This window comes from Notamacropus eugenii, chromosome 1 (assembly GCF_028372415.1).
Source record: "Notamacropus eugenii isolate mMacEug1 chromosome 1, mMacEug1.pri_v2, whole genome shotgun sequence".
NCBI lineage: Eukaryota > Metazoa > Chordata > Mammalia > Diprotodontia > Macropodidae > Notamacropus > Notamacropus eugenii.
Genome location: NC_092872.1, coordinates 461,610,284 through 461,628,403, shown reverse-complemented (window position 1 = coordinate 461,628,403; position 18,120 = coordinate 461,610,284). Strand labels below are relative to the sequence as shown.

Sequence of the window (18,120 nt, the reverse complement as noted above, 5' to 3'; positions counted from 1 at the left end):
AGGGAGACAAAGCTGGCTTCAATTTCCTAAAACAAAGATTATTGGCATGTTATTCACAAATAACCAAGCAGCTTACAACGAAAACAAAGGGAAAAGCTACATTCCTCTAACCACCCTAAAGTTAGGAACATGTTTCAGAGTCAGGAAACCAACACTTGAAGAGTTGAGAAAGTCAATTTCCTCATCCTCTTTCTTAATGCAAGTAAAACGGGGTCACCATGGGGGGAGCGGGGGTGTCTTTCAAAAACTGAATAAAACTAAGTCCAATAGGAAAAAAAACCCAATCTGAAAGGTAGCGAGAAAGAGACGGAAGCTCGTTTTGCCCGAAGGTCCTGGGAACAAGCCATCCAGAGGCAGAGGGAGATGAAGGAGGGCAGAAGAACGGGAGGCGGTAGGTAAAGCTTAAGGGGGGGAGGGGGAAACAAAGGGTTCGGGGTGACAAAGGACTAGGGTAACCCCAACTAGATAATGAAACAGGGGCTTCCCGTAAGGCAGGAGGTGGGCCCAACAGTCATCAGGGTGGAGACGGGGCAGCGAATAAACAGAAGCAGTCCATGACAGCAGGAGGTCGGGCAGCACAAGGGGGGCATGGACTGGGGCAATCCGGAAGTCCGAGGTTCAAGTCCCGCCTTTCACACAAACTGTGGGACCATGGCAACGAACTCTCTGGGACCACGAGTAGTGGGAGAGCTGCCACGCATAAATCACAGGTCTGAAAGACGGTGAAGCTGAGGGGCATCCCTAAGACACCTTTCAGCCGTTAAAAAACACGGAAGGATTCTGTTGGGGGTCAAACCTTGCCCTTCTCTGAGCCTCAGTTTCCCTATCTGTAAGTCGAGAGATCAGGCCAGGACGCGTGACCGAGAGGATAACCAAGTTTGAGGGGAGCTCTAAAATCATTCTCAAGTTTTTCCCAGTATTTTCCTCGCACCACCAAGAAACAAACAAAACCCAGAAACCTGCCGGATACTTTTGACTTCTAGTCCAGAGGAGCCAGCGCCCCAACACGAGCCGGTGTCCCCTCCCCGCCCCCCGCAGCTGCCCCCTCCAACCGCCGGTCCCAACCACCTCCTGGAGGGGAGGGGCTCGACTGCGCCGCCGCGTCCGGCACCGAGGGGGCGGGGCTGGCTCCCGACGTTATACGTGAGGTCGGAGTTCAGCTCCTCCTCTTCCCTCCTCTACCTCCTCTCGCTTCTCCTTCTCCTCAGCCGTCGCCGCTGCCGCCTCTCCAGGGCCCGGGTTCGCCGCCGCTTTCTGCCGTCTCCCGCCCTCTGCCCTGCGATGGCGAACGTGGCTGATACGAAGCTCTACGACATCCTCGGGGTCCCTCCAGGCGCCAGCGAGAACGAGCTGAAGAAGGTAGCGGCATGCGCGGGCGGTGCGGCGCGGGCCGGCCGGCCGGCGGGCGAGCGGGGCGGCGCGGGGCCAGGACCTGGGCTCGGGCCCAGGCGCGGGGCAGGTTTAGGGCTGGGCAGCCCTGGCGGGGAGAGCGGCCCGGCGGCTCGAGGGGCTGTACGGCGTCCGGAGCTTGAGACCGCGCCGGGGCCTGCCGGGGAAAGCGGAGCTGGCCTGGCTGGGGCCCACATGCGGCGCCCCGGCTTCGGCCTCCAGGCGGCTCCCTTCCTCCTCCGGCTTCCTGCCGCCGCCGCCGCACCGGTGCCTCCCCCCACCCCCGCCCCCCCGGATCCTGCTCATCCCACTGACCTTGGGAGCAGCGATGCCGGGCGGAAATGGAGGCCGGGGCTCCCCGGGGAGCTGTCCTGGGGCCTCCCGCTCGGTTTTTCAGGCAGTACCTTCCCCTAAACGAGCAACACCCCCGAGGCCCGGGCACTGAAACCTCCGCCCTGTGGCCGCCCCGAGAGCCGCCCCACCTCCCTCGCATCCCGGTGCCGAGGTCACCACCCCTGGAAGAACAGGTTGAACCCACGCACCTGGGTGCATCCTCGGCCCGGCCTTTACCCCCTCCTTACTAAAGCAGCCACCGATAAAAGGGGTGTGTGCCTGGGACGAGGGAGGACGCTGGTTGGGAAAGGATGTTTCCCCTGTGTCATCAGCTAAAAGCTTCTCCTCCGCCGGGCCCTCTCTGCTCGTGGTCCCAAGGGCTGCGGACTAAGGGGGAAAGGCTGCTGGCATCACCTGGCCCCCGGGCTCCTGCTGACATTGGAGCAGCTGGGAATGAGGCGAGAACTGCTTCCGTGGGCGATGTTGCTGCTCCGTAACATGCAGTGCCTCATCGGCATGGGTGATTAAACTGGGGTGTAGCACATGGGCACGTTGGGGTGCATTGTTGTGAAGCCTGGTCATTCCAATTGTCGGTTCTGCTGGGATGAAACTGGCACTTCGTCTGAAGTAAACACTTGAAGCCCTCGCCAAAAAAAAAAAAAAAAAATGGAAGACCTCGTTACTTGTAGTAGTGCAGTCTATCATCTGAGAATTTCAGAGCACTTTAGATATTTAATTAATCCTCACCGCATCCTTCAGATGTTGCATCAAAATTTGTGGGCTGGCTGAAATGGAATTGCCCTAGGCGATGAGGCTGAGGGACTGCTGGGAGTAAAATCTCTGAAAATGGGCTTCCTGTCACCTTACCGGAAGTGATTTACTATTATATAATTCATTTCTCTGCGTGAAGGCTTTAGTCATTAACCATATAGTTTAACATGTATTTCCAAATCTACCAAGCCAAAGATCACGACATGATTTAATTACCCAGAGCATTCCTGTATGAAAATGAGTTGTAAGCCTATAGTAGTTTCATTTTGCCCTGTTCCTGGTATGGGGGATGCGGAGGGGCATCTACTAGAGCTTATTTACGATCTGTTCTGAATATTCATTAACTATTAGTACTTATGTAGATTACTAGAAACTTTTTCCTCTTGTTTCTTTTCAATAAAGCACCCAGGAGTAAGTGAGAGACTGAAACAATGTTCCATTATATTTTCTTCTCTCTATTTGTATCTCAATTTTTAAAAACTCTTCAACCGTGATTGTAACTGGGGAATGTTATGGTTACATAAACAAATGATATTAAAACTGGAGTTAATTTAAATAAGTATCCTGGCGGAAAAAAGGTACGTATTTAGGATATAAGCTTAGTGAATTTTTTTACTTAAAATTCTTCCTCAAAAAAAGTGCAAGTTAAAATAGTTTTAACTGTTTTTGTGAGTAATTTTTTTGTTATCCTTTCTCTAAGGCTTATAGAAAGTTGGCCAAGGAATACCATCCTGATAAGAATCCAAATGCAGGGGACAAAGTAAGTTTTAGATATTTGAGATTTTGTGTTTAGCTTTCAAACTTAGATAGTTGTATTCCTTTTGAAAATAAATATTTTCTTATTTTAACAAAGTCAGGTCTCGTTGGCTTAAAGAATAATGTAAGTTGTATAGTAAAAACATTTTTAAAAGAGCTGAAGGAGATAAGACTAGAAATAATTAATCTGAAAAACTGCAGCTTCTATTTCTTTAGACTCTAAATCTGTTTGTAGGCTACTGTGTACATAAATGACTCATGGGGTTTCCCTTCATCGTCATCATAAAGTAAATGTCCCTGTCATTAAGGGCATTTACAGTCTATTTGGGGAGATGCAGAATAATAGCAAATATAAAATAATGCATAAATACATAAGAATTGCAAGTAAAGGGACCTATTAGGTCTGAGTTGTGGTGAAGGTGATTACTGAAGGAAAGGAATTATGAAGTTTTCCTTAAGTAATTCAGTGGATAGGGAAAGACAGTTCCTAAAATGAAAAGCAACACAAACTGAAGTATAGAAAGAGATATCATAGTGTAATGGAAAGACTTGGATGTCTTACCTCTAGTGAGTCACTTAAGTTTTCTGGGCCTTAGTTTCCTCATGTAAGATAACAGGCTTGGATCAAATGACTTAGATTATTTCCACTTCTGCGTGTTATAAATTTTGATTAACAATATTTGGATACACTGCAGCAGGTTTTTAATTAGAGATTGATTGCTATACCGCCTCTGTCAGTGTGTGGTTAGACAGACTTTAATGTTAGCCAAAGCAGAATATAATGGAGTCATTTTGCTGAAGTGGGAAAATACAAAACAAAATTTAAAAATTTTTAGCATTAATCCTTATTACCATGAATAATGGAAAGTTGATTGTATTTTTTTCTTCTAAAAGAGTGAGAAAACAAATATGATACAGGGAGCCCTGAAAAACGCTAGAGCATCCACTTTCTGATCTTGTTTTTGTGACCAGATAGAAGAACTCTAAGGTCCTTTCCAGCACTAAAATTCATTTTGTTTTTATTTTTTAGTTCAAAGAAATAAGTTTTGCATATGAAGTTTTATCAAACCCTGAGAAACGGGAGTTATATGATCGATATGGAGAGCAAGGCCTTCGAGAAGGTAGTGGTGGAGGTAGTGGCATGGATGATATTTTTTCTCACATTTTTGGTGGAGGATTGTTCAGTTTTATGGGTAATCAGAATAGAAGTCGAAATGGTAGAAGAAGAGGCGAGGACATGATGCATCCACTCAAGTGAGTATTTTTTATAACCCAATTATTATAAGCTGATAGACTTGTTGACTTAAAATTATTTCTATAGAAGTTTATTGTGTATCAGAATACTTTTTTTGTGTGTGTGGGCCCCTCCATGAAACTGATTTTATTGTAGAAGGTACCTGGCTGTATTTTAGTTCAGATTTTTGATCTATGTTTAAAAAGTCTCTTTCACTTTGTTGGAAGGTGCTTTTGTGGAGTGCTTCTGAGGCTGCTTGTTATATGACCTGGATCTTCAAGGCTTTTGTTTTGAAGTAATTAAATGTTTGTCTTAACTGGTTAGAAACCATCAAGTTTTTGACTTTCATATGAGGGTTGGCTTTTGTTTACAAGTAAAATCACAGATTATTTGATCCTTAGCATAAACCCCTAAACTGGTTTCTGATGGAGTATGTTGGCTTTTAACCTACACTAACCTGCCAGCATATGATTAGTTTCTGACCTTGATCTTACACTTGGAACCTAGAAGTGCTCTAAGATTTGAAAATGGCTGTTTCACATTATGTAACGCAGAAGGTTTTATTACCTGTTAAATGTTATATGGACTAACAGTAACTTGAGAGAAATTCTAAGTTTCAGAAAATAGGTACTCTTAAGTATCAGTGTTTCCAGTACCTAGCTTTTACATTTGAAGAAAAAATGGAACCTTATATGAACTTAGGCACTTTTTGTCTTTTTCTCTTCAAGAAATACGTGGATTTAAAGGATATATTTTCCCTTTTTTAATCTTTTGGGAAAACCACATGAAAATTTTATGTTCTATTGCAGTGAAGTATGAATTTAGTCCATCATGTTTTTGTCCTTAATTTTTATCTCAGTCAAGATACTTTTTCCCCTAAATGATTGAAAATACTGTATCTCTTGGTTTTAACCTTTTCTTACATTTTCTTAGGTCACACCTTTGTATTTATACAGCTTCCAAGTGTGAGATTATTATTTCCTCGTACTCTCTTGGATATTGCCTCAGTTAGTTGTGATAGTAAGATAATTTGGAGTATTATGGGGTTTGGGTTTTTGTTTTTTTCTAAATACTGAAAACACTGTACCTTTTGGTTTTATGGTTCCTTTACATTTTCTTAGAACAAACCTTGTATCTTCTTGGTTCCAAGTTTGTGTCTAGGATTTCTTTGTACCATTTTAGATGTTTAGTTTCCTCTATTAGTTGTAATATTAAGGTTATTTGGAGACAGAAGAACGTGGTTACAATACATTTCTTTACCATGTTTTAAATTTACCTTTAAATCATTAGATATTTTCAAGTACAAAATATTGTTTGCTCTGTAGAGGTGTCATTAACTGGAAATATTGTCACTCCTTGTTTTATCCAGGAATACCTATAGACCCCTTTACATGCCAGTAGAACACTGATAATTTTGAACTAAGCAGAGTAAATCATTTAGGACCAATTTTTCTTCTCCATTAAATTTCTACCTTTTTCAGTAGGGTTTGTGCTGGTGATCCATTCTGGGTTTTCCAAGTAGAGTACAGCTGTAGCAGGTTTGTCAAGCTACAAAGTTTTCTAGCATGGGTTCAGACAGATCCTCCATTGTGAGAATCAACTTTTCCCATCACTAAATTGACTGCACAGTGATTAATTTTTCAGCCTTAAAAACTGACAGTACACCAAAAGATTGTAAAGCATAACAGGACATAGTTGATAAGAAGGCACCTCATGAATTACAAATTTGCTTAAACTATTTCATCATATATAGATTAGCTTGAAATTGGCTAGAATAGAATGTGGAACTTTAGGGTTTCTTTTGTTGAAGTTACATCTACTATAGTCTTCAAAGGCTTCTTCCATTACTTGAGTGGAAAATATTTATTAAGCCTTTACTTTATGCCAAGCACTATACTAATTGCTGAGAATAAAAACAAAATTGAAGACTGTCTCTTCCCTCAAGGAATTTACAATCTAATGAGAAGTGGTAGCTAAGGAATGGTGTTTTGATTTGAGAAACCACGGGGATGTGAGGAGTCAGTTGATTCCATTGCTCTTTCCAGAAGCAATGAAAATATTGATTTGATTACTATTCCCAGAGCAAGGAGAGGACAATGATTGTAAATGCATATAGAAAGAAGGATGGTGAAGGTGGAAGCCTAGAAACGTGGTCTGGAGCCCCATAGATCACAGTGAATTATTTGAGTTTGTCCTTATTGACTCACCAATCAGAATAGCCCAAACACAGGGTGGGTGTCCTAATGTTGAGTCAGTCCATTTTTTAATCCAGTGACAGTACAGCATTTGTAGTGTACTCTGATTGCAATTTGAGAAGGTATGCCTTTTTCCTCTATTGTACTTTTTTTGAAAAGAATTGGAAAAACAGGAAATGGAATAAATTGCCATATTTTTGTTTTAGTCTGGAGGGTGACTTTCATATCTATTCTCTTTACTACTGACTAAATCCACTAAGCCTCCCATATCTGAATGTCTTCCAAGGGCCCCCTCCCTTTCCACCTCTTCCCCAAGCCATAGTGGAATTTTGTTTCTGTCAACAGTCTTATCAGTACATTTAGAAGAACAGAAACCAGAGAACTTGGCTTTATTCTCTGATATATTGGAAGTCCTACTTACCATACTCCACTGGTAATAAAAAAGCTTCATATTCTAGCCACAAAAATAAAGCATCAATTGAGTAATTCTCTATTGTAAGAAGTTTTAGTGGAATTGGATATGAAAAGATATCTTAGTGCTTTATGCTGATTCAGCAATGCTGAAAGGTGAACTGAATTTTATATTTCAGGGTGTCTTTAGAAGATCTTTATAATGGCAAGACCACCAAACTGCAACTTAGCAAAAATGTTCTTTGTAGTGCATGCAGTGGGTAAGTGTATGGTTTTTCTTTTGTCTTTTTCAGAAGATTTCTTTCAGTTCTTTCAATAACACATCAAAATCCTATACCATAGGTGTTTTTTTTAAGTCTCATTAAGGAATTTGCTTCATCTTTAGCCAAGGTGGCAAAACAGGAGCTGTTCAGAAATGTAGTGCATGTCGGGGTCGAGGTGTACGAATAATGATAAGACAGCTGGCTCCTGGGATGGTACAGCAGATGCAGTCTGTGTGTTCCGATTGTAATGGAGAAGGTATGCCAACATTTCTTTTCCTTTGTTTTGGTTGAAAAGGGTTAGAAACAGTAAAAGGAATGAGTTGTTTTCATTTTGTTTTTATTTTTCAGTGTTTTTATTCACCTATAAACATAAAACAGTATTAGTACTAACAAGAAGAATGGATAGTACTGTAGTAATCTATTCATCAGCAAAATAAATGACAGTATTTTCTTGTGTTCTAAAGTAGCTTGAGATGGTTCATCTCCAATAAAATAGATAATAAACAGTTCTATTTCCTTCTTGAAGTACAAATCCTAGAATAATTTCACTCCTCCATTTCATTTTAAAGGTTATTTGAATGGAGTGGGTGATAGCAAATTGATTCAGTTAACATTTAGATAAGTGGAGGATTTAAAATTAGTTTTTACTTCCAGGAAGGATAGATATTAGCAGTGGAGACAAAGTAACACTTTGGTTAAAAGATAGTTAAAATACTTAAAGGTATAAGATGAAATATGCCCTCCCACTTCCTGAAGGAAGAGTGGTGATGGACTCAGTCTTGACAGAGACATTAATTTAAATATGACCAGATAGAATACATTTTGCTTGCTTATTCACATTTATAACAAAGGTTGCTTTTTTTCCCCATTTCCCAGGGTTGGTGGGGGAGGGAGGGTGGAGATAAATGGATTTTTCTTCATTGAAGAAAAATTTATTTAAAAATACTTCAGATTACTAATTTGTCTGTGATTTTTAAAAAATCACATAAAGTTAGGTCACTACTTTTTTTTTTTTTAATGTGGTGGGGTAGGGGTCCTTAAGCCAGAGGACTGAAGATTTTCTATTTCATATATATCATCGTATTATAATAACCATCAGAATGAGTAACTCAGTCCTCAGTGGTAGGCAGTAGAGTCTTTCTTTCTCTTTGATAGCCACAATGGCACCCTTTAACACAGAATTGATATGTGTTAAAATGAAACTCCGGGCAAAGGTTGGTGTTTTTTGAAACCAACAAAAATATGAATAACATTTATATACATGCTTTAAATACTATAATATTTCTCCTTCATAAACTCAGCAATTTCTCTCTCTCAATCTTTCTAGGAGAAGTAATTAATGAGAAAGATCGTTGTAAAAAATGTGAAGGAAAGAAGGTGATAAAAGAAGTGAAGATTCTTGAAGTCCATGTAGATAAAGGCATGAAACATGGACAGAGAATTACATTTACTGGAGAAGCAGACCAGGCCCCAGGAGTGGAACCAGGAGACATTGTTCTTTTGCTACAAGAGAAGGAGCATGAGGTAATTTCTTTAATTGGTATAAATAGATTTGTGACATTGGGCACTTCAGTTTTCTCTCTAACAAATCGTGTTGGCTATGGCAGCCAGATTACTTTGGTTGTGCCTAAGGGGAAAATTGGCAAATGGTTCCTGTTGGGGAAAAATGTGAAAGATGGTTTCAGTTTGAGATATTTTCAGCACCTCAGTTTAATTATCATCATTAATGGCTGCCATTAATGCTAAATAAGTTGGTGTTTAATAAATTTATATTGAATTGTGATTGCAGTATAAATTACATAAGTGTATCTTATGTTTATTTAGCAGTTATTTTTAAAAATTAAGTTAGGCATTCAAAAATGAAACCCTGATATCACATCTTACATCCTTATCTAGTTTGAGTGAGTCTTATTTGCATTGTTAGACTAAGATAAACAAATTGGTAAGTAGGAGGAGAGTTGCCTTTAAAGTTAATACTGGCAGATTGTTCACCATAGAATTTTTGCTTGGTGAGATTAACCAGATCTCTAAAGTAGAAAGCAAAAAAGAAGGTTATGATAAAGACTACCCTGAATTTTGACTTACGAGAATGATAAAGTTAATTGCACTGTTGAAACATACCTGTTTTCTTTATTTTCCTTGTTACCTTCTATTCAAAACCAATGAAAGGAAATTGAGCAGTTGGTCAGAATTGTAGTGTTTATTTCTGCTTCACCCTCTGAGGAAGCCAAAAAGCTCTGAATTAGAACATACGGTAGCAATTTTTTCATTGTAAACTTAACTAGCAATGACATCAACAAAAAATCAGAAAAATCAAGAGGTAACATCCTACCCTAAACGCTTATCCTTTAACATGGCAAATGGGAGTTAACGAGCAGGCAAAGAAAATACTTCTGTTCTTTAGCCACTTTGGACATTACAAGTTTTACCACCTTTGACCCTGGTTCCAATTTTACTTATTACATATCATTTCATCTAATTCCTTGCGTGCTTTATAGTTATTATTATTCATAGCACTGTAATAATTCCAGTATGATTTAGTTATTCTCTAATGTTTGGACCTATGGGTTGATCTAATCACAGAAAAAATAAAAATATTTTTGTACAGATGGAACCTTTTTATGATTCTTTAGAGATTGTCTTAATAGTTGAATCACTAGGTTGAAAGTATGCACAATTTTGAAATTACTTCATATTGTTGTTCAGTTTTTACATCAATCTCACTAACAAATTAGCATGCCTTTTTCCCCATCATCCCACTAAGATCTTACCCTTTTTTCTCTAGTTTTGCCATTCTTGAGGTTTTAATTTGCATTTCTCAAATTCTTAGGCAATTAGAGCATCTTTTCATGTGATTAAGTTTATATTGTCTCCTTTGCAAATTGTCTTTTTTACGTCCTTTGACCGCTGCCACATTGGGAATTTTATGTTAAGTCTTGTTAAATATATCTGATGTAGATGTAGTTTTTTTGTGTCTGGCTCATAACAGTCAGTAAGCATTTATTATGTGCCAGGAAATTCTGAGAATACCAAGAAAGGCAAAAATAATCCCTGTCTTCAAGAATCATCCATTTCAAAGAGGGGGAGACAAGACAACATGTAAATAATTACGTACGTACGAAATATATACATACTAAATATAAGTTAATCTCAGGGGTAGGCAGTATCAGCTATGGGGACAGAGAAGGACTTCCTAAAGAAAGTAAAATTTGAGCTGAGTCTTGAAGACAGGGAAACCGAGGCAGAGGTAAAGAGTTCTAGTGGGCATTGGACAGTCAGGCAGTGGCAGAGAGGTGGAAGGTATTATGAGGGCATAACAAGTAGGCCAGTATAAATGCATGGAGAGAATTAAAAGTGTAAGAAAACTGGAAAGGTAAGCTGGTAGGAAGGGATCCAGTTATGAAGAACTTTAAATGACAAACACAGAACTTTATATTTGATTCTAGAAGTAATAAGAAGCCAATAGACTTTGAGTGTGCAGAGGGGCATGATGAGACCTATCTATGCTTTTAGAAAACCATCTTAGCAGCAGAATGGAAGATGGATTGGGGTGTTACCAGACTTAAGGCAGGGAGACCTGCTAAGAAAAGCTATTGGGACAATTCAGATGAGAACTGATAAAGACCTCATCTAAAGTCATAGCTGTGTAAGTGTACCAGAGAGGACAGATGAGATGTCGCGAAGGTAGAAAGATTAATATCTGGCAGTGGATTAGATATGGATGAGCGAGAGTGCGGAGTCAAGAGGGACACCGAGGTTTTGATCCTGAGTGCAGGGAAAATGGTGATGCCCTCAGCAGTAATGAGTAAGTTTTAGAAGAGGGAAAGATTTGGGTAGAAAGATCATGAGTTCTGTTTTGGACAGTATGAATTTGAGATATCAGAGGACACCCAGTTTGAGATGTCCAAAAAAAGCCATAGTGATGGTAGATTGTAACTCAAAGGCTAGGGCTAAATAGGTAGATCTGAGAATCATCTACGTAGAGGTTATAACTGAGCCCAGGGAAACTGATGAAACTGATTTCACCAAGTGAAATAGTGTTTTCAAGAGAAAAGAGGAGCTGATTACCTAGAAACAGAGCTTATACTATATTGTTAGGCCAGAAGTAGTAGTGAGGGAGCCTGCAGGGTTGGATTGCTGTGTTGTAGCAGAAACACACTTGAATATCTCTAGAAATCATTTCTGTTTTTAAAAAAATGTAGTTTTTGATAGTGTTTGTTTTTCATGCAAATAAGAAGCATGGTTTTTTCAAATGGTTATTTTCAAATAATTTCTGTTGAGAGGAAAATGTGGCCTCAAGTTATTTAGTCTTTTGTCTTGGAAGACAAAAATGTCTTAAGTAGTAATGAAAAGGCACATTGAATAGATGCATTATCACTTACAAACTAACTTCTTTTAGCATTCTTCTATAGTACCATCTTGATTCCCTACCAAGTCTGCTGTCAAAACAACATATATTCTATGAGATTTAAAATTTTTTTATCAAAATTTGCTGTTTTGTTGCATCTGTTAAAATAGTATAAATAGTCAAGAGCTGGCCATCTTAGATATTTAGCTTTCTCCTCCGTTCATGTAGCAGGTCATGCTTTGACCAAGAGAGATTACCTCGTTTCTTCTTGAAGTTTTTCAGAAATACCATATGCTTAATTCTCCAATTTATCCTGCTAGCAAGATTAAAATGAAATAGCCTTCATTTTCAGAAGACACATATACTAATAAAATCCAGGTTTAAGCACTTCCATATTTTATATGCTTTCACATAAAGTTCAAAAATTTAAACTTAAGTAAAGGCAAAAATAAAGTTTCTCACACCAGAACTCACATATTGTGTGTTGCACAGATATGAAATTTGTTGATACTTTTTGTGGTGCCAAACATTATTCCTCCTACACACACCAGAAGCTCAAAGTGGTTTGTACATTAGCATTGATCAACCTAAATTACACTAAAATAGCTAAATTTTCTACTTCAAACCAACAGCTTCTCTAGGGTGAGGGAGGTAAAGAGATATTATGAGGTAAGGTAGCTTGTACATTCACTGGATTAGTTTTGTACTTGGTCCTTATATCTCCTTCCAGAGTGCTTGCATCATTCATACAAACAAGTTTCCCATTTGATTGGGGTGGGCATGTACACTCAATTTGGAATTTTAAAGCAGAAAATAATAATTATTGAGTCTAGCTCCTATTTTATAAAGAAGAAATCAGGCCCATCATGGGAAAGAGGATTGCTCAAGGTTGTACATTATACAGGCATAAAAACCAGACCTCATGGGTCTCCTTTATCCCTGTCTATTCACTACCTTATTCTTCTCTAATTTAAATCTTTTCCCCAAAGCATTGGTATTCAAGATAATTTTTTTCTAGCCAGTTTATTTTATTCCATGCCTAAGAGCTAGAAGTATAGCAATGTTGTTTTCTAATATTTTTCATATTTCACCTATGTCATGAGAAGCAATGTAAAATAGTGTATAAAGAGCTCGCAGGAAGACGTGAATTCACATTCACCAAGTTCAAAATGACAATCCTGTCTTTATCTCCCTAATCAAGTTGTTTAACTCTTAGTACTCCTTATAATTGTTCAGACTAAGTAACATTGGCAGAGGAAGTGCAGCTGATCAACATTGGTATTTATTGTATATAGTTCCCTGTATCAATATTATTAGCTAACTAGTCCATTTATAACTGTCATTTTTCAAAAATGAGTTCAGAGTTTAAAAGTGTTATGAATTGGGTTTTGGTAGCTTGCTTGTAAACTAGAGTCTCCCTATATATTTCTGTTTAAAATGAGGGCCTCTCTAATCCACCTCCTAACCCAAAGGACTTATTGTAATGATAGAGATTTCAGACAGTAGGCCAAAAATAAAGATCATTTTAGTATGTTTGAGAGACAGTATCATTTGATGGTATAAGTACTGAACTTGGAATGAGGAGAGATTTGGATTTGAATCCCATCTCTGACACTTAAACTAGTTCTGTGACTATGGACAAATCATTTGGGCCTTTCTGAATCTCGGTTTTCTCTTCTGTAAAAATGGGCATAATATCTATAGTGCTTAAGTTCATAAGGTTATGAGGGGCTGTATAAAAATGTATTCAAAGTGCTTTGTAAACATTAAGTTACAAAGGAAATATTGGCTATTGCTGTTTATTTTTTTCAGTTTCTTAAATTGTACTATGTTGTTCATATGCACCTATACACTTAGGGCTATAGTTTATAGGTCAGGAACTCTTGTTCATTATTCACAAAAGTTGTACAATCAGATTTGTACAAGAATTTGGAACAAGGCAGCTGTTAACTTTTAAAATGTATATTGTATAAAAATAATGGCTAACATATATAGCATTGTAAGGTTTGCAGGGCGCTTTATATGATATATCATTTGATCTTTACAACTCTTTTTTGAGGTAAGTGCTATTAATCTCATTTTACAGGTGAGGAAAACAAACTGAAACAGTTTAAGTGATTTGCCCAGGGTCACATAGCTAGTGTCTGAGGCAGAATTTGAGCTGAGGTTTTCCTGATTTGAAGTTAAATGTTCATTGCAGTGTGCCCCCAAGCAGCTGTATGTCTTGAAATTTTCAATCAGCATGATAATGAATTGGTGGTTTTGATAAAATGAAAATCCTGCATTGCTTTGACAGTAGACTGGACCCCTGATACTCCACATTTGTATTGTTGTAATGGCCTCCTTGTTGCCCTTTCTGCTTTTTTCTCCCTTCGTTCTGTCTTCCATCATGCCACCAGATGAATCTTCCTAATAAATGATGAATTTATCCTGTCACTTCTGCTCAGAAACCTTTGACTCCCTATTTCCCACCACTTCAGGACTAACCTCTTCTATCAAATTTTCATGGCTCTCCATAAATCACACCTTCTCTGCATTTTCTCTCCTACCCTCTATCTCTCTTCTATAACACATGCAGTATATTCTTAATAAATGTCTCCAGACACATCTTAATTGCTGTCTTGCCTTGGCTTTTCCTCATATTATCTAAAATGTCCTCTCCCAGTCCCAATCCTGTCCATTCTTTTAAGAGATACTTCTAGCCTTTGCTGATTCCCTTCTTCACTTCCTTCATTACCTGGAATCTGTGCCACACAGTTTAGCTCTTATGTAGTCATGTGCTCATATTCTCTTACTTCTCCAGTTCTTATTTCTTTACTCTCCCATACAGGATTGTGAGTTCCTTTAAGTCAGGGCAGTGCATCACACTCTGGCCTTACTAATCCCCATCGTGACTTGAACACAAATCCCCAGGTCAGAGCACTTGAGAAAAACTGGCATAGCTGTCCTGCTATTAAAAAAAACAAACCCAAAGCAAATTATAAAAATATAGCCATTCACTACCTTGCTTCAGAACTGTAACTTCTGTCTTCAAGACATGAATGAACCATTTCTTGTTAGAACTTAATTAGGATGAATTGAGCAATGATGAGCTCCATCTGGATCCTAGTATGCTTAACTAATAAGGATACCTGCTTCAAATCCTACTTCCTTTCTATCTCTGAGGACAACAGGCAAAGAGGCACTAGGTTTTTGGCACCTGGGTTTTTCACACACTGAATTCTATATTAACCAAACATTAGTGAAAGTTTTCAGAGCAATTTTTTTGTGTAGTCCCAACCTTTGTGTATTTAAATATACATGTTAGCCTGTGATTCTAGTTAATGGTCACGTTGTTCTCCCTCTGTTTTTCAATACACAGGTGTTCCAGAGAGATGGAAATGATTTACATATGACACACAAGATAGGACTTGTTGAAGCACTATGTGGATTTCAGTTCACATTTAAGCACCTAGATGCCCGTCAAATTGTGGTGAAATATCCACCTGGCAAAGTAATTGAACCAGGTATTTTATTTTAAAGACCTAATAATTAGATGTAATCCTGGTTTTGATATGTTAATGTATAGTTTCATCATTTTAAAAACTAAACAAATATGTCTGGAGCATGTTAAGCCAGTTCTTTTTCTGAATAACATACTGATTTATAGTTTTCTTTTTGGGTTCCCAAATATAAAGGCTGTGTCCGTGTAGTTCGAGGAGAAGGAATGCCACAGTATCGTAATCCCTTTGAAAAAGGTGATCTTTACATAAAGTTTGATGTACAGTTTCCTGAAAACAACTGGATTAGCCCAGAGAAACTTTCTGTAAGTGTTTTACCAACTAATTTCAATAGTGATCTGGTATTTATATCATTAATGATAGAGGGTTATTTTTATTTAGTAGTCTTAGTTGCTGAATTATAATAATGCCAAGATTATGAAAATCTCTGGCTCTCTTCACATGATTTGCTTATAAAATTTCTTTATTTGGAGATTTGCATTCCTGCTTGGTGGGGTTTTATACTGGTAATTGGTTCCATTCAGGATCAGTAATCAGTCCCTTTTCATTTAACACTTTAAGAAGGCATATCCATCTAGATTATGTCCTAAGTAAGACTGAAGTGGTCACCTTGAAGAACCTAACAGTTCTTTTTTGTTTGTTTTTAAGGAACTTGAAGACCTTCTTCCAGCTAGACCTGAAGTTCCTAGTGTGATTGGTGATACAGAAGAGGTAGATCTTCAGGAGTTTGATAGCACTCGAGGCTCTGCAGGTGGTCAGAGGAGGGAGGCTTATAATGACAGCTCCGATGAGGAAAGTAGCCATCATGGACCTGGAGTACAGTGTGCCCACCAGTAAACATTGCTTTAAAAAAGAAAAGTCGCACAAGAGGAAATACTTTCCAGTTTTGCCTGATTTGTTTTCAGCGATCTAGCTGGATTGTCTAAGCAATCCAGATGAACTGATGGACATCTATTGCTGTATGTGTAACTTTTAAATTGGTTATAGTATCTACAGAGAGTGTATAATTTAAACTAACCACAAAGCTTTACATCTTCATTTTGACTGTTCTGTAGCAGAATAAAGCACTTGAAAGGAAAAGAGTCCCTTTCACATGGGTTCTAAGTTTCAGTACTGGTATCCGTGCTTGATTTTTACAGTTGTGTAGATTTTGTTTCCTATTTTAAATTCAACTCCTACATTGTAAAGTTTGTGTACAATTTGTCCTGAGGCTTTGTATTTGGCTGCACTTGCATAAGCTGCTACAAATAGAATAAAGAATTTCATAGCCTGTATCTATCATTTAGATGCATGGTCAATGGGCTTTGCACACAATGGGTTTGGAGCTGACTTGGGAACAATGGAAAAAACTACATTGGAAATGGTTGTAAAGTTTTGGGAGGTTTTCATTTTGTTTTAGTTTGATTTGGTTTTTTTTTTTTTTTACCATCTTGTGAAAGTTTCTGAACTGAGTAATAAAAATAGTTGGTGGAAATTATTCCCATGTGTCACATTTTTAGAGGGATACACACACATTGAGTGGAAAAAAGATATCTTGTTCTGCTTCTTAAACAGCCCTTTAAAAAACCCATTGGTGTAAAGTTTTTGTGCTCTAAGCACCTGCCCATTTTGTAGTTATAAATGACAAAAGTCGGATTTTGGTAGAAACAGGCTGTATTGATATAAAAATGAGACTTTGTAGTGTGTGTCAGCCAAGGATATCTAAGTTATATAACCACTAAGTCTTGATCCTCCCAGCAATGCTGGCCAGGCTAATGCCTTTCTATACTCCCTTTTTATAGGGCTCAACTAAGGTTACAGCAAATCAGTAGTAGAACCATGTCTATAGAACCTATTACAGTGCTGTATTCATAAGTGTTAAGTAAGTTAATAATGATCTGTCTTCCACTTTCAGTTGAGTATTTGAAACTGGGGGAGCAATGATTGTTACTAGTATTTTAGAAAAGTAAGAAGGTTAAACTGGTATAAGAGAAATCGGGTAAAACTATAACATGAAGGTGTTAAAAAAAATGTTTTGAAGTTATTATGTTTCTGTTCTTTCTACCCTTTGATCTTTCCTTTACTCCCAAGTAGATGTTCATTGAACACACTGATTTGAGGGGGAAAAGGTAGAAGTCAAATTATCTATTACATCATTTACTAGCTTCTGTAAATGGGACACATAGCAAAGGAGGTGAAACAAAGCCAAACTATTGAATTATGTGTTATGCCATCCATTAGCCTGGCTAACCAAGACTTCAGATTTATTAATTCCAAGGTCTAGCAAAATCTGAAGGAGTAAAAATTTCAGGGAAATATTCCTGACAAGAATCAGGGCCTGTGAGACTTAAGTTACTACCCAACAACCTCCACTGTACCAAAAAATAAAACTGGCCTTGGCTAGAAATCAACACAATAATTTTTGTATCCAAGGTTACTTCCCCACAAGCACTGAACAAAAGAAATACAGTGACTTAATATTAAAGTTTGTGGCCTTTCCAATAAAGGTTTATAAAACAGTGTTTCAGTGTAATCTTTCTTTCAGCCTCCCACCCAGGTGAAGATAAGTAGTATGAAAAAGAACATCTTCAGAATTCCGAGGTATGAGTATGCCTTAAGCATATGGGTTTCCTTAGAAGATCTGCAACTTTATCAGGACATGAATGAATTATATAGAAAGCAGCCTGCCTCCTCAGATGGTTTCCATGAATTGCTTTGGTCAGTCTTCTGGGAATAACTTCATATTATTCCCTCAAATGCCTTCTATGTCCTAGCTACACTAGAATACTAGTTTTCTCCAAGTCTTGCCTTGCCTTCTATGTAAATGCATTCTTGTTGGCCATCCACCTCAGAGCTATAAACTCCTTTAAGCCAGGGATAGAAAAATGGAAGTAATCCCTACCTTCCAAGAGTTTACATTCTACTTACATTTGAAGTTTAC

At 38.4% G+C, this 18,120-nt stretch overlaps 1 protein-coding gene across 1 annotated transcript; it reads left to right on the top strand.

Moving 5' to 3' along the window:
• The first annotated feature begins 1,093 nt into the window (after positions 1 to 1,093).
• On the top strand, positions 1,094 to 17,701 carry DNAJA2 (DnaJ heat shock protein family (Hsp40) member A2). The gene is made up of 9 exons (XM_072632133.1): positions 1,094 to 1,359; positions 3,194 to 3,253; positions 4,280 to 4,503; positions 7,269 to 7,349; positions 7,475 to 7,608; positions 8,680 to 8,876; positions 15,062 to 15,206; positions 15,378 to 15,505; positions 15,849 to 17,701. Exons 1-9 carry the CDS (start codon positions 1,282 to 1,284, stop codon positions 16,035 to 16,037), a joined length of 1,236 nt encoding a protein of 411 aa, XP_072488234.1. The 5' UTR covers positions 1,094 to 1,281; the 3' UTR covers positions 16,038 to 17,701.
• The last annotated feature ends 419 nt before the right edge of the window (positions 17,702 to 18,120 follow it).

What these genes read in the sequence shown, in the direction of transcription:
- DNAJA2 (XM_072632133.1), top strand. Translation starts at nt 1,282, where the DNA reads ATGGCGAACGTGGCTGATACGAAGCTCTACGACATCCTCGGGGTCCCT. An exon ending in GACATGATGCATCCACTCAA is followed by an intron (nt 4,504 to 7,268) that starts GTGAGTATTTTT and finishes TTTATATTTCAG; the next exon opens with GGTGTCTTTAGAAGATCTTT. An exon ending in TTAGCCCAGAGAAACTTTCT is followed by an intron (nt 15,506 to 15,848) that starts GTAAGTGTTTTA and finishes TTTGTTTTTAAG; the next exon opens with GAACTTGAAGACCTTCTTCC.